The following is a 14,405-nucleotide window of genomic DNA, read 5'->3' on the forward strand; positions in this document are numbered from 1 at the left end:
GGGAGTCTAGCAATCATCTGCCAATCCTCTATTCACTGATCTTGTATCATTCACAGAAGCTGTAGTATGGCTTCTATGAATGGAGCAGCTGGGCGGAATGGGCAGGCAAAGTCTGGCACACTTGCTGAAAGCCTGTGACAGCCCCTTAGTTGTGTTAACCCCCACGACACCAAAATATTTTATCAGTGGGGGGCATGGATGGAGGATTTATACTAACAGAGGAGGAATCAGCACAAGGGATACCTCCTACCGACTGTACGTTATGTCCCTTGCGTAGATTTTTTTATTTTAATTTTATCTACACATCTGCCTTTTCCCTGTCATTTGAGACCAGCTTCATCATCTGTTATTTTAGAACAATTTTACTATTGACATTTTTAAAAACAAATTTAGGAATTTTTTGTACTTGCTATAGCAATGTGTATGGCGTATTCTATTTTAGCTGCCCTGATTGCTCCCTTACATTTGTTGAATTCCTTGTAAATATAAAATGCCAAGGGTGTCCCTTTTAAAGGTCAGTTTTTTCTCATTTATTTTTTATAAACTAAAATTTACCACATAGGCTTAGGATTAATGCAATTGTTTAATTCATATTTAAAACACTCCCACTTGCCTTGTGTGCTCTTTGTTGCAATTATTTGGTTCTATTGAGTGTCCTGCAGTAAGGGTCACAGCTTACTGAAGTTAGAGTTCGTGAAATTTAGAGTTCTTATCCTATCAACCCAATTCTCATTCTTGTAAATTATGGCAACTGTGATTACAAGATGATACTAAGTTTTTTTGACACAGACACCCCAAGGTTCAATGTACCATGTGCAAGGACCCTAACTAAAAGTTTGTAATTGTTTTCTAGCTCCAAAATATTTTTTCAGGTTTTACCCTATCAAGTGAATACAACTGGTGATGATCTGGAGGCCCACAAAAAATGACAGTAGGATCCCATTTGAGGTCCTGATGAAAAGGTTTCCATATCAGAAAACAAAGAAATGCAAAGAACAATCAAAATAATCTGCGCTTACTACATTAAACCTAAATCTGGCCCCCTGTGATTCATTAAGACCACAGTCAGGGAGGGGTGACAGTACTTTCTCTGTTACAGTTTAGAAATACAATGGTGTCACCTTTCTACCTGCAGCCTGAGGAATAAACACCGAAGCATCAGCAAGATATGGATAAACCATGCATTTATGCTTATATTTAAACCTGTCAATGTTATCTTTACATCATAGATGAATGCAGAGAAAAGTGTGGAATTTAAGATCCAACATTTTCATACCCCATTAAGAATAATTCAGATATTGTAGCAGTAGTAGAATTAAACCTTTGTAAGGTCACTTTTTAGACTGCATCTTGGTCATTTTTGTGTGTATATGTCTGCTGGCATCCATTTATTATTAGCTATATATTGTGCTTATAAGAAAACAAATACCTCTCAATTCCAGCATTGGACGCTGTCTCCACGACTCTGGCATCATCTCTCTCTTTGTTCTGAACACGAATTGACTGTTAATGAACTTTCTAACATTAACAATGGTCAGCGTGACCTCGGGGTGTACTGTACTGAAATAGTCATTCACCCGAATGTCCATAGTCTGTAGACCAGGAACAATCCTCTGTATGCTCACCCCAGCCTGCTTCACTCTCAGCTAAAAAAGAAAACAATTCAGTGTTAATAAAGTGACTAGGATGCATGAAATATCTTTCAACCTTAAGTTCGGGCCTGTAGCTTACTAAGACAGGCTAAAATATCCTGAAGATTAACACCTCTGTCAGGTGGAGTGACCATATACCAGTTCCAAAACACTATAAAAAAGTGCAAAAAAGTGCAGTATTTATCAGCATATAACACGCATTCTTTTCCTCTGAAAATAGGGAGAAATCGTGGGTGTGTTATAAGCCAACAGCGTACCGCGGAGGGGAAGGGGGGATGAGTGCCGCCGGAAATCACTGAGCTCTCATCTCCTCTCCACTCCGCTCTCCGCTCAGCTATAACTTGGCTCTCACTCGGCTCGCACGTCACACACACAGTCCCACCTCCGCCACCAGCATTGGACCAGTGTTCTGTCTATCACAGGAGCTGGTCCAATGCCGATGGCAGTGGCGGAACTGTGTATGCGACTGCCGACTGAGAGCTGAGTAAACAGATGATGGCTGCATTGAGGCTGCAGATGGGCACCAAACAGTCTGCATTGATGCTCACTGACCATTATTTTGGTTCAAAGTGGTTTATTTAAAAAAAACATTTTTTCGTGAAACTTCCCTCTTAAATTGGGGTGCATGTTATACGCCGGCACATGTTATATGCCGATAAATACAGTATATCTAAAGGCAAAACATTTTTAGCTTTGGACAGAGTAGAGATCGATTAGAATATCTATTCATTTTTTATTGCTGTCTGTGCCACTATTCAGGAGATTTTACCTCTTGATGTGTCCTGTTTTATAACTATTAAAAGTGAAAAGAAAATCCCACATTTTGGGCTGTCCCCAGAAAAGCAATAAATGGGAAATCTTCCAATGGGGACACTAGTCCTGGTGACCTGGGGGCCTCAAGGAATTCCCTTAATTTCCAGAGATTTCTTCTCACTTCCTGTTTGGCTATGGGACAGGAAGTGAAAGTAAATCTATTAGATTGTAAGCTCTTTTGAGCAGGGCCCTCTTAATCCTCTTCTATTTTATTGTATTGTAACTGTATTGTCTCCTTTTATATTGTAAAGCACTGCGTAATTTGCTGGCGCTATATAAATCCTGAATAATTATAATAATAATAATCTCAAAAATGGGACACAGATGACAAAAAAAAACTCACAGGAATTATAACCCTCCCTTAAAATGAATAATGTTTTGCCTATAATTCTGCTTTCAGTTAAACATATTCATGATATGAAAGTGCAAAAAATGGGTTTCCGTTAGAACTTCCAACACAGTTATTTATATTTAGAACAGACTTCTGGTTACAACCATCTATAGTCCAATTATAAATACCCCTGATAAAGCCATGCGATTCTGTGATGTAATGCGTAGGGGAGAGCTGAATGACATCATGAAGACGTGCATGTGACAGTGTGGTAATTGTACTCTTCACAAAGCTGATTGTTATTGCTGTTACTGCTGCTGCATACACGGCATATGCTGTATAAGTCCACCTCCGAAAAGTGAGTGCAAGTCTGGAATTTTTTAGATGTAATAAATTGTTTTTAAACGATAAAGAACTTTGTTTGGTGGTTTTGCTTTCTCTATCTGTAGCTGAGTGGAGGTATTGAGAGGAGTAAAACATATACACGGAGGTACTAAGAAGCATCTGTTAAATTCATTGATCTGGGAATGTTTTACTAAAAGTGTTTAGTGGTCATACTTAATTGTACGGTCATATGTCCCAGGTGAGAGCACATCTTGTGGAGGGTATCAATGTCTAGGGATGGGTGAATGGTTTGGTCCGAGCACAAGTTCAGGCCGACCTTTTGATGTTCGATCGGTCGGCAGATAGCCAAACAAACGAGTCGTCCGACCGCTTGTTCGCCCCCCCCCACCTGTCATGATAGAGTTATGAAGACTGCCACTATTGACAATTTGTTCTCAAAATAGTAGTGCCTTACTGTCATGCTGATGCAAGGAATGATTCCTGAATCAGTCACCTTTACATGTATGGTCTTTATCAGTGTCAAAATGGTTTTACAATTTCAGTTAGTGTTTAGGTTTACCACCACTAATTGCTTTTTCTGTCTGGTACAACTAATTTACATTCCAATTCACACAAGCTGAAAAGCTAGACATTTTTAAAACACTGCCATGCTTCCTGATTTGGAGCTGGACCATGCCTTTGGCCATACAAAACGACCCAATGGCTCACAATTTACAGTGTAATGCCGCTATGAATGTGGAAAAAAAAAACATTCCTTTGTGACTAGTTAATTACATTGCAAGAAGTTTAGGAAACTTCTCTGAAGTCTTGCCCACTAACAAAACTTCAGTTACCCTCTAATTCTTCATTGTAAGGTCTTTCCTGTTGAGGCTTCTGTAGCTCAGCTGTCTGGGCCTTTTTCAGCACATCTGCAGCAGATCACTCTGTTGCTATCTGCAAACTGTGTCTCAGGCACATCAAACGTGGCAAAAACACCAACCATTTGAGTACCACATGCCTAACAAGACATTTAACGTCCAACCAAATCTGTCCCTCCTCCTCCTTACCAATTTCAGTCTGCTCCTGCCATACTCATTACCTTTCAGCAGCCTCCATTGACAGAAATGATGGTATCATGAGCTCATCCATCAGCAACACACCACCAGCTGTAGACTGTAGCCAGCAAATTTCTCTGCCCCATCTTCTGCAGCGGAAAAAAAAATACAGTCCCTGCCACCCACATGCCCAGTGCCTGAATGCAAGCTTGTCAAAGCTGTTGGCTCTCTCTCTTTCAGCCAGGTGGATTCTGCCCTCTTCAATGAATTCACACAATGTGCTGTACCACAATGGCAGGTTCCCAGTTGATACTACTTTTCACATAAGGCCGCTTCATCTCTTTACCATCACGTGGAAGTAAATGTTCTGGCATTGTTGGGCAAAGCAGTCAGCCGTAAAATCCACCTTACTGCTGACACGTGGTCCAGCAAGCATGGGCAGGGACGATATATTTTGTTTACAGCACACTGGGTAACACTACTTGCAACTCGAAAGGATGCAGGATAGGGCTCAGTGCTGCAGCTTGTTGTACCCCCATGTCTCCATACAGCTGGTGGTGATGATGCCAGACCTGTGAGCTCTACCCCCTCCTCCTCCTCTACCACTTCTATGCCCTCCTCTGCAGAATTGTCCTAAGAACATCAGGTACCACCTAGGTGTTCAAAGGGCTTTTCCCAGAGTCAGGCTAAAAGGTGCCATGCAGTGCTTCAGATGGTGTGTTTAGGGGACAGGAACCACACCGGAGTAGAGATTCTTGCAGCTCTGCAAGGACAGGCCCAGAGGTGGTTCACACCACGCCAGCTGGAGCCAGGAATGGTGGTGTCCGATAACTGCTCAAACCTCCTGTCCGCCTTTAGATAGGGAAAGTTGACACATGTGCCATGCCTGGCACATGTCCTCAATTTGGTGGTGCAGTGTTTCCTAAGTACGTACCCAGGGTTGCAAGATGAACTAAAACAGGCCAGAAGAGTCTGGTGCCATTTCAGGCAGGCATACAAAGCCAGTGCTCGGTTGGCTGAAATTCAGCGGGAATTCCACCTGCCGGTAAACCGCCTGATTTGTGACATGGCCACCAGGTGGAACTCAACAGCTATACATGCAGCAGAGGGCCATCAAGGATGGTGAGAAGTGACAGTGCATGCATCAGTAACACAATCCCTGTTGTGTTCCTGCTGGAGCAGACTCTGCGTGGCATTATGGACAAGGCACTGGAGGCAGAGCAGCAGGAGGAAGAGGAGGACTTCCTTTCCTCTCAAGGCCCACTTTATGCAGACACCATCATTCCTATGTCACAGAACACACAGGAGGAGAGAGGGGAGGAGGATTCTGGCACTTTCATAGGCTTTGAAGAAGAGGACGACATGCGTTAATCTGTAAGCAATGGCTTTCTAACCCCAGGACCCTTGGGAGTAGTACGTGGCTAGAAGGAGGAAGTTCCATATGCTGTCATCCTGAGTGACTCCGAGGAGTCTGCTTCTCAAGCCTCTGCAAATTTGAGGTGCATGAGCAACCTTATGCTTCAAAGCCTGCGAAAGGACCCAAGAATACGTGGCATAAAGGAGAAGGATGATTACTGGTTAGCAACCCTCCTTAACCAACGTTATAAGGGGAAGGTCTCTGAACTCATCCCTTCCCCACAGAGAGTGCAGAGGATAAAATCTCTTGAGGACACATTAAAGAGGATTTTATTGAATGTTTTTCCTAACTTCCATTGGTCAAGAAAGGAGCGTTGGAGAAGGCATCCGCCTAAGTGAGGCATTTCAGATTTTTTTTAGTCTTTACCACCCAGGGCTGTCATCTTCCACATCCCATCGGCAGTGTCTGCATCACATGGTGGACGATTACCTCGGGGCCAAAACAGAGATGGAGAGCTTTCCAGCTGACGATCCACTGACTTACTGGGTTATGAGAATAGACCACTGGCCAGAACTTGCCAGTATGCTATTGAGTTGTTGGGCTGCCCTGCATCCAGTGTGCTTTCAGAACAGGCATTCAGTGCTGCAGGAGGTTTCATTACTGATCATAGAACGCGTCTGTCCACAGACTCCGTGGACAGTTTGACTTTTATAAAAATGAATCAGTCCTGGATTACTAGCTATGAAGCCTCTAATGCCGATGTCACTGATTAAGTCTTTTTGGGATGTGGAATCTCTGCAGGACTGTGAGGCTGCCTAGCTTTGAGGGTGTTCAATCATTTCGTCTGGAAGAATGTTTTTGGTATAGGTTTGATGGGTACAATTAACACCCAAAGACCAATTTTTCTGCACCTGTCTGACAGGTGCATATCATTGGAATTTTTTACAGCAAGGCAAATTTTTGCTTTCATCAAGATTATCTCTATAGGGTTACGGTGGAAAGGCGCCACCAACACCCAAAGACCAAATTTTCAGCACCTGTTTGACAGGTGCATATCATTGCAATTTTTTACAGCAATGCAAATTCTTGCTTTCATCAAGATTATATCTATAGGGTTACAGTGGGAAGGCGCCACAACACCCAAAGATCAATTTTAACACACCCATTATCCAAAGTCAAAGTGACACCAGAATGTGTCCAAAAAAATTCCAATCTTGTTCCCAGTGCACTAAATTGTGGCCTCATCATACACACTGGCTCCCCACCTGTTGCTGAGCACAATAAAGGCAGCTTGCAGGAAAAATGTCATATATTTTGGCTTTATAAATGTAATTATTGCTGCAGCAGATTATAGACATGGTACAGTTCTACCACTAACACAGTTAGACTAAGGGGACCCCCAGGCACTATATTGGAAGGCATTTTTCATTTTTAGGCGTTCACTTTAAAAATGAAAATATCACTGCTCATTTAAAAATGAAGTTTTTCACAAACTTTTTTTATTGATATATGTCCCCCAGGGCAGGACCCGCACCCCTATAACCGTTGTATGCCTAATTACTTGTATTTAAGCCTTCAAAATGGGCACTTTTGATATTTGATGTTTGGGTCCCATTGACTTTAATGGGGTTTGTTAGTCAGGTCCAAATTTTGTGGTGTTTGAATATTCTGGTCCGAACCGAAAAGGGGTCCATTTGGCCCATCCCTATCCATCTCACTAGAAGTATCATTGGCAAATAGCGGTGGATTGATATAAGAAGTAATTGAAGAGGAATATAATAATAACACTGTGGACCGTGATTTTAATGCACTATAATTTGATTGCACAACTAAGTGATTTTAGGACTAAATTTATGTATATTATTGTTTTACACATTGCATTATATAAGTCATCATAATTGTGAAGTGTGGCACAAGTTGTTTATAATGTATCATATCACTGATATATGACAGTGTGTTTTATTTATTTTTTAACCTCTATAGTGCAATATTTGGTTTTGTTTTCTTTTTAGTTTTGAATAGTCTGTCAGATTTTAAGATGATAAATGCATTTTAGCTCTCTGGGTAACCATTATTATATAATGAAGGAATCACAGTAGCACAGGAAAAAAATATTCACTGAACATTCTGTTTAACAAAGGACACAGAATCAAGAAATATAAGAAACATACCTATATACTACATAAAATTGGAACTGAGATTCTAACTAAAACAATCATATAAAATGTAGTTACCTGCACATAAAATTACAAAATATACAATTTTGTAAGAAAAGTGTCACTTACCTCTTCATCAAAAACTATATGAAAGGGAAGTACATTACAAAATGTTTTAATATCAACCCAGAGACTCTTTGGATACACTGGAACAAACCCTCTCAGCATTTTACCTATATAAAAAATAGATAATTTTTTTAAAGTGGATCTTCACTCAATCAACATTCACTATCATATAACTATTTTAAACTTTTTTTTTTACATTTCATTAGTTACTTCCTCGATTCCATCTCTAGGCAGATTATATCATTCATGTCAGCAGTCTTCAAGAGCAAAGGAGGGTTTCTTCAATTAAGCACACCATCCTGCCTGCCTGCATGCCTATGGATTTCTGGAAGTGAATGCTACATTAATAATTTGCCCTTACTAAAGATGGTCACAGCCAGAAATGTTAGGATTGTTTTTTTAAATAATTTCTTAGCAAAATAAAGCATGGAGACATGGATGGATGGAGGAGTTTTCTTTGAATACAAAAATATATAAATGAATTACCGTATTTATCGGCATATAACACGCACAGGCATATAACACGCACATTCATTTTAAGAGGGAAGTTTCAGGAAAAAAAACTTAAATTTTAAATAAGGAACTTTGAAGCAAAATAAGGGTCAGTGCCCATCTGCAGCCTCCCCATTGCCATCAATGTAGCCTGATCAATGTCCATCTGCAGCCTCACAAGTGCCATCAATGCAGCCTCATCAGTCCAAACCAATGCAGCCTCACCATTGCCATCAATGCAGCAGCCCTGTCATTGCCATCAAAGCAGCAGCCTCATCATTTGTCAGAAACCATTAAATCAGACCAAGACAGAAGTACAGTTAAATCACACTTGTTTAATAATAAAAGTAAGTCAAAACATAGCCAGAGTTCAGGAACCGGAACAGATAGTCAGACAAGGCAAACATCAGGGAGCGGGAGATGAGCGTAGTAAAAGAGCAAGCAGGATCTGGAGCCAGAAGGGATGTCAGCCAAGCAAGTCTTTTAACAAGAATGCAGGCGAGCATCTCTGTGATGTTGACTAAGGCAAAGGCAGAGCTCCCCTGGGCTGAACAGCTTAAGTAGGCAGCAGTGACAAGCAGGATATCATCAACAGCTGAGTAACTGTAGAGGGATAGGGCTGGCAATTAGCAAACAGCTGAGTGGCCAACTCTCAAAAGGAAGGGCTGAGCCAAGCCCTGACAGTACACTCTCCTAAATGACCCCCTTCCCCTCGGAGGACCATCAGGCTTGAGGGGAAAGCATCTATTGAAATCACGGAGGAGGACAGGGACATATATGTCCAAGGATGAGACCCAAGTGCTTTCCTGCGGACCGTGCCCCTTCCAATGCACCAGGTACTGTATGCTCCCACGGAACCTACGGGAGTCAACAATGGATTGTTCATACTCCCCATGATTCTCAACCTGTACAGGGTAAGGACATGGCACCGAGGTGGTAAAGCGGCTGCAGACCAAAAGTTTTAATAAGGAGACATGCAATACATTAGAAATATGCATATTAAAAGGAAGGTCTAATGTGTAATCCTGCAAAGAATTCGGAAAGGCTCAATAAACTGAGGTGCAAACTTCAGTGAGGGAATACAAAGTCGGAGGTTGTGAGATGACAGCCAGACCCTGCCCCCAACCTGGTAGGCTGGCAGAGGCAGGTGTCTGCGGTCAGCATGGAGTCTGTACCTATCATTAGCATGTTGCAAAGCCTCCTGGATTTGTGCCCAAGTGGAACAAAGACCACGGAGATGCTCCTCTAATGCAGGAACTTGGAAAATGAGGATAGAAGATAAACCATTACACATAACTGCAACAAATCTAAGAGGACATCATTAATAAATTCCTGAAAAACTGCCGGGGCATTACAAAGGCCAAAAGGCATTACGAGGTACTCATAAGGGCCTGTTCTGGTATTAAACACAGTTTTCCACTCATCGCCCTCCTTATTCCTCACAAGATTGTATGCCCTCTGAAATCAAGCTTTGTGAAAACAGTTGCTCCCTTGAGGCGGTCAAATAACTCCATAATCAACGGAATCGGATAGGCATTCTTAATTGTGAAATAATTGAGACCCCTATAATCAATACAAGGTCTCAGTTCACCATTCTTCTTCTTCACAAAGAAGAAACCAGCACCAGCAGGAGACAAGGATGGCAGATGAAACCCATAGAGAAAATGCATCTGCAACATACTCCTCCATGGCCTTATCCTCCAAGACCGACAAAGGGTAAACCACAAGGGACTATGGCACCAGGTTAACGGCCGGTGTGGAGGCAAACTACTGGCTTGACCTTTGTCAAAGACATCACTAAAATCGCGATACTCCTCCGGCAGGGAGGAGAGTAAAGAGGTGCACAGGACCTTGCCTACCTTCTGGAAGTCGCAGGATGTCTCACTGCATTGTGGTGACCAGGAGAGAACCTCAGCACGGAGCCAATCAAAAGAGGGGTTGTGCCTCTGTAACTAAGGATAACCAATAACCAGTGAAAACTTAGGTGAGGAAATAACTTGGAATTGGATTATCTCATGGTGAAGAGTCCCTATGGCCATGGACAATGGAATTGTTTCATGAATCACATGGGCAGGCTGTAGTGGTCTCCCGTCAGGAGCCTCAATGGCAAGTGGAGTGTCACACAGCTCCAGTGGAATCAAGTGCTTTGATGCAAAGGCAGCATCAATGAACAGGCCGGAAGCCTCAGAGTCGATTAGAGCCTGTATCTCGACAGACGACTTATCCCAAGAAAGGGTGACCGAAACCAGGGGCTTATCCTTCTGGATAACTGGGGATGAAACAACACCACCTTAGGTCTGTCTGTGACAGGACCTCAAGGTTCGGGCGTTCCCTGGACGGGTAGGACAAGACTTCAAAAAGTGACCTATCTGGCCACAATAAAGGCACAATCTCTCCCTTATTCTAGAGGCTCTCTCATCCGCCGAGAGATGCCTGAAACCCAAGTGCATGGGTTCACCTTCACTGATCAACTCGGTACCAGGAGTCATGGGAGGTGAGGGAGGCATGGGTGGGACTGCAAAGCTCAGAGACAAACGTACAGGAGGCTTCTGCAAGCGCTCCTTAAAAGAGAGTCTTTCTCTGAGTCTGGAGTCAATGAGGATGGCAAACGTGATCAACTTCACCAGCTCAGTGGTATATCTCGGGCTGCTATTTCATCCTTGATGTTAACCAAGAGACCATGAGAAAAAGCAGCCATGAGGGCCTCATTGTTCCACTCAACCTCTCCTGCCAGAGTACCGAATTCAATGGCGTAGTTGGCAACAGTTCTCTTACTCTGTTTGATGGACATGAGGCACTTGGCAACAGAAGCGGAGCTTGCGGGACCATCAAATATCCTTTTAAACAAAGCCACAAACTCAGGGTAGCTCAAGACAACAGGTTTTTGCGTCTCCCATAGAGGATTTGCCCAGGCCAAGGCTCTCTCAGAAAGCAAAGATATCACAAAACCTACTTTGAACGCCTGGGGCAGCATCTCAAAGTATATCTCAACCTGGTTGTGAAAACCTCTGCATTGGACTGGATCACCTCCAAATCGCTGGGGAAGCAGAGCAGAATCAGACATACCTATTATATAGGTAATACTCAAGGCGGGTGCCTACACAAAGACTGGAGCAGCAGCAGGATTGGCCTGCAACATAGGTTGTACTGGGGTGGCCACAGTGGGAGATTCCAGGTAAGTCGTGCGACTTAGGAGCACTTGTAACGCCATGGCAAACTGATCCATGCGGTGATCCAGTTCATCCAATCTGGAAAAAATATTACCAATATGTGGATTGACTGCATCTTCTGAATTCAAGGCCTTCGCCTACTGTCAGAAACCATGAAATCATACCGAGACAGAAGTACAGTTAAATCACACTTGCTTAATAATAAAAGTAAAAAGAACAAACATAGGCAAAACATAGCCAGAGTTCAGGAACCAAAATGGATAGTCAGACAAGCCAAACATCAGGGAGCCGGAGATGAGCATAGTAAAACAGCAAGCAGAATCTGGAGCCCGGAGGGATGTCAGCCAAGCAAGTCTTTTAACAGGAATGCAGGAGAGCATCTCTGTGATGTTGACTAAGGCGAAGGCAAAGCTCCTCTGGGCTGATCAGCTTAAGTAGGAGTGACGAGCAAGATATTATAAACAGTTGAGTAACTGTGAAGAGATAGGAGCTGGCAATTAGCTGACAGCTTAGCGGCCAGCTCTGAGAAGGAATGGCTGAGCCCAGCCCTGACACCATTGCCATCAATGCAGCAGCCTCCCCATTGCCATCAATGCAGCAGCCTCACCATTGCCATCAATGCAGCAACTTCACCACTGCCATTAGTGCAGCCTGATCGATGCCCATCTGCAGCCTAGAGGGGACAGGGAGGGGGCAGGATGAGTCCCTACAGATTAAATACAGTGAGAATCTCCTATGATAGACAGAACAGTGGTCCAATGGCGGCCCAGGAGACGGGACTTCCTATTATAGAGGCCGCCAAGTAAACAGTAGATTCTCACTGTATGTAAGTATTGGTGGATAACAAACACACGCTATTTGCACCCGATTTTCATGGTGAAAAAGTGAGTACGCCAATAAATACAGTAAATAATGTTTTTTGTTTTTGAGCTGAGATGCAGTGTGGTTATTATTTGTTAAAAAGTTTGCATCAAAAACTTCCCTAGCTAATAGAATATTAGAATACTCTAAGGCCAGATTCAACATATGTGCGAATTGCATGCGAGCTTCCCCGCATATAATTTACATGACATTTGAGTGTTACTGGCGGCTCTCAATGGTCCTGTGCGTATTTGGGTCTGGTTCAGGTGTGAATTCAGGCAAAAATTCGGACCTAATTTGTACCTGAACCGGTGAACCCCATGTTGGGAATCGCACTTGCACGTATGTGAACCTGGCCTAATACTGAATTTACTTCCAGAGAGAACACAGGTATAGTATGGTTGGTCCAAGTCAGCCAATAGCCAAGCTATACACAGATACAATAACAAAAAAAATAGATACTGTATCTACAGATACACAGTAAGTGCCCGTTCACACTACCGCGACTTAGCCGCCTGACAAGTCGCGCTCCGTTCTGTACTATGGAACCGTTCTAATAGGAGCGACTCAAGTCGCTCCGACTTAGAAAAAGGTTCCTGTACTATTTTTGGGGCGACTTCAGGCAACTTGCATTGACTTCTATACAGAAGTCGTTTTGCAAGTCGCTGCTGAAGTCGTGTGCAGGTCGTGTCTGTGAGTCGCGCTGCAAGTCGTGTCATCCCTGTGTGAACGGGCACTAAGGGCTTTCCCTTTTGAGTGACAAGAACATAAATACAATGTATTATTTCACTAGAATCATTTCACTTTTTAAGAAACATTTTCATAAAGCTTTAGCAAACCAATTCATGAAATGGCTGGCACAAAACAATAATAATAAGCTAATGCAAGCCATCCTAGTTTTCAAACTCAAATTATTTGTGTTTTGTCCTAAAGATACTGGCTTGATATAGAGCAATACATATAGCAATGTAGTACAAGACAAACTAAGGCAATACCTCTTCCAAACTGGACAATTCCTCGTATGGTTCCCCAGTGATTCTTCTTTTTAACAGGACATACAGACACTTGGTTCGCTCTGTCTCTAAGTTTGTTAAATGCATTTTCAATGTTTTGTGGATTGACCTGAAAAATTGGAATCAATAAATTATTAGTTATCTAGGGATGCTTTCTGATTATTCTAATATCAGTTTTTGTTCATGCAGCACAGAGGTCACTGCTAAACTACTGTACTGTGGAATGCTTCTAGGTCTCTGTACATGGTCTCACCTTGCTGAGAAGTGTAAATTAAACTAATACTAAACCCACAACAGTAAAATATATCTGTATATGCAGTAAAGCATGCTTGGCATACTCACTTTGAAAACTAAGGGGTTAATCCTCTGCATTGTGTAAAAAGGCTGTTTGATCATGTCTCCTCTGATCCTCACCTTCAGTGTCCCCAACTTATCTCCGGATAGTACAGAGGGTAGGGGACAAGCTGCACAATTTGGTGTGTATTGCTAGAGAGGTTTCATTTCTTGGGAGAGTGCATGTGATCAGTACAGGGCCAATCAGCACTGTCCAGATAAAGGGTCAGGGGTCCTGCAGTGTTATAGGACAGTGAGAGCAGTATGAAAACTCCTACAAGCTTTAACCAGACACTGATAGTTACAAGAGATACTGCTAATGAGAAAGGGTATTTAGCAGTTTATACTTACTAAAATAATAGAATTTCGATATATATATATATATATATATATATATATATATATATATATATATATACACAGGTGCATCTATTAAAAATTGGAATATCATCAAAAAGTTAATTTATTTCAGTAATTCAAATCGAAAAGTGAAACTCATATTTTATATAGATGCGTTACACACAAAGTGATATTCTTCAAGCATTTCTTTCTTTTAATTTTGATGAATATGACTTACAGCTAGTGAAAACCCAAAATTCAGTATCTTAGAAAATAAGAATATTACATAAGACCAATAAAAAAAAGGATTTTTAATACAGGCGTGGTGGCTTACTGAAAAGTATGTCCATGTACAGTATAGTATGCACTCAATACTTGGCCGG

The 14,405-nt window shown here is 42.2% G+C and overlaps 1 protein-coding gene across 2 annotated transcripts in view; it reads right to left on the bottom strand.

Annotated features, from left to right (window-relative positions):
• LOC143988546 (guanylate cyclase soluble subunit beta-2-like) overlaps positions 1-14,405 on the bottom strand; it is a 140,080-nt gene that overhangs the window by 78,447 nt on the left and 47,228 nt on the right. For both annotated transcript variants that reach the window (XM_077488209.1, XM_077488208.1), the window contains exons 7-9: positions 13,333-13,459; positions 7,818-7,921; positions 1,430-1,646 (exon numbers count right to left, since the gene is read on the bottom strand). In XM_077488209.1, the coding sequence (XP_077344335.1) occupies positions 1,430-1,646; positions 7,818-7,921; positions 13,333-13,459 (448 nt within the window). The remainder of the gene's footprint in view (positions 1-1,429; positions 1,647-7,817; positions 7,922-13,332; positions 13,460-14,405) is intronic.

This window comes from Lithobates pipiens, unplaced genomic scaffold (genome assembly GCF_037356315.1).
Source record: "Lithobates pipiens isolate NorthernLeopardFrog02 unplaced genomic scaffold, aLitPip1_a1.2 Scaffold_18, whole genome shotgun sequence".
NCBI lineage: Eukaryota > Metazoa > Chordata > Amphibia > Anura > Ranidae > Lithobates > Lithobates pipiens.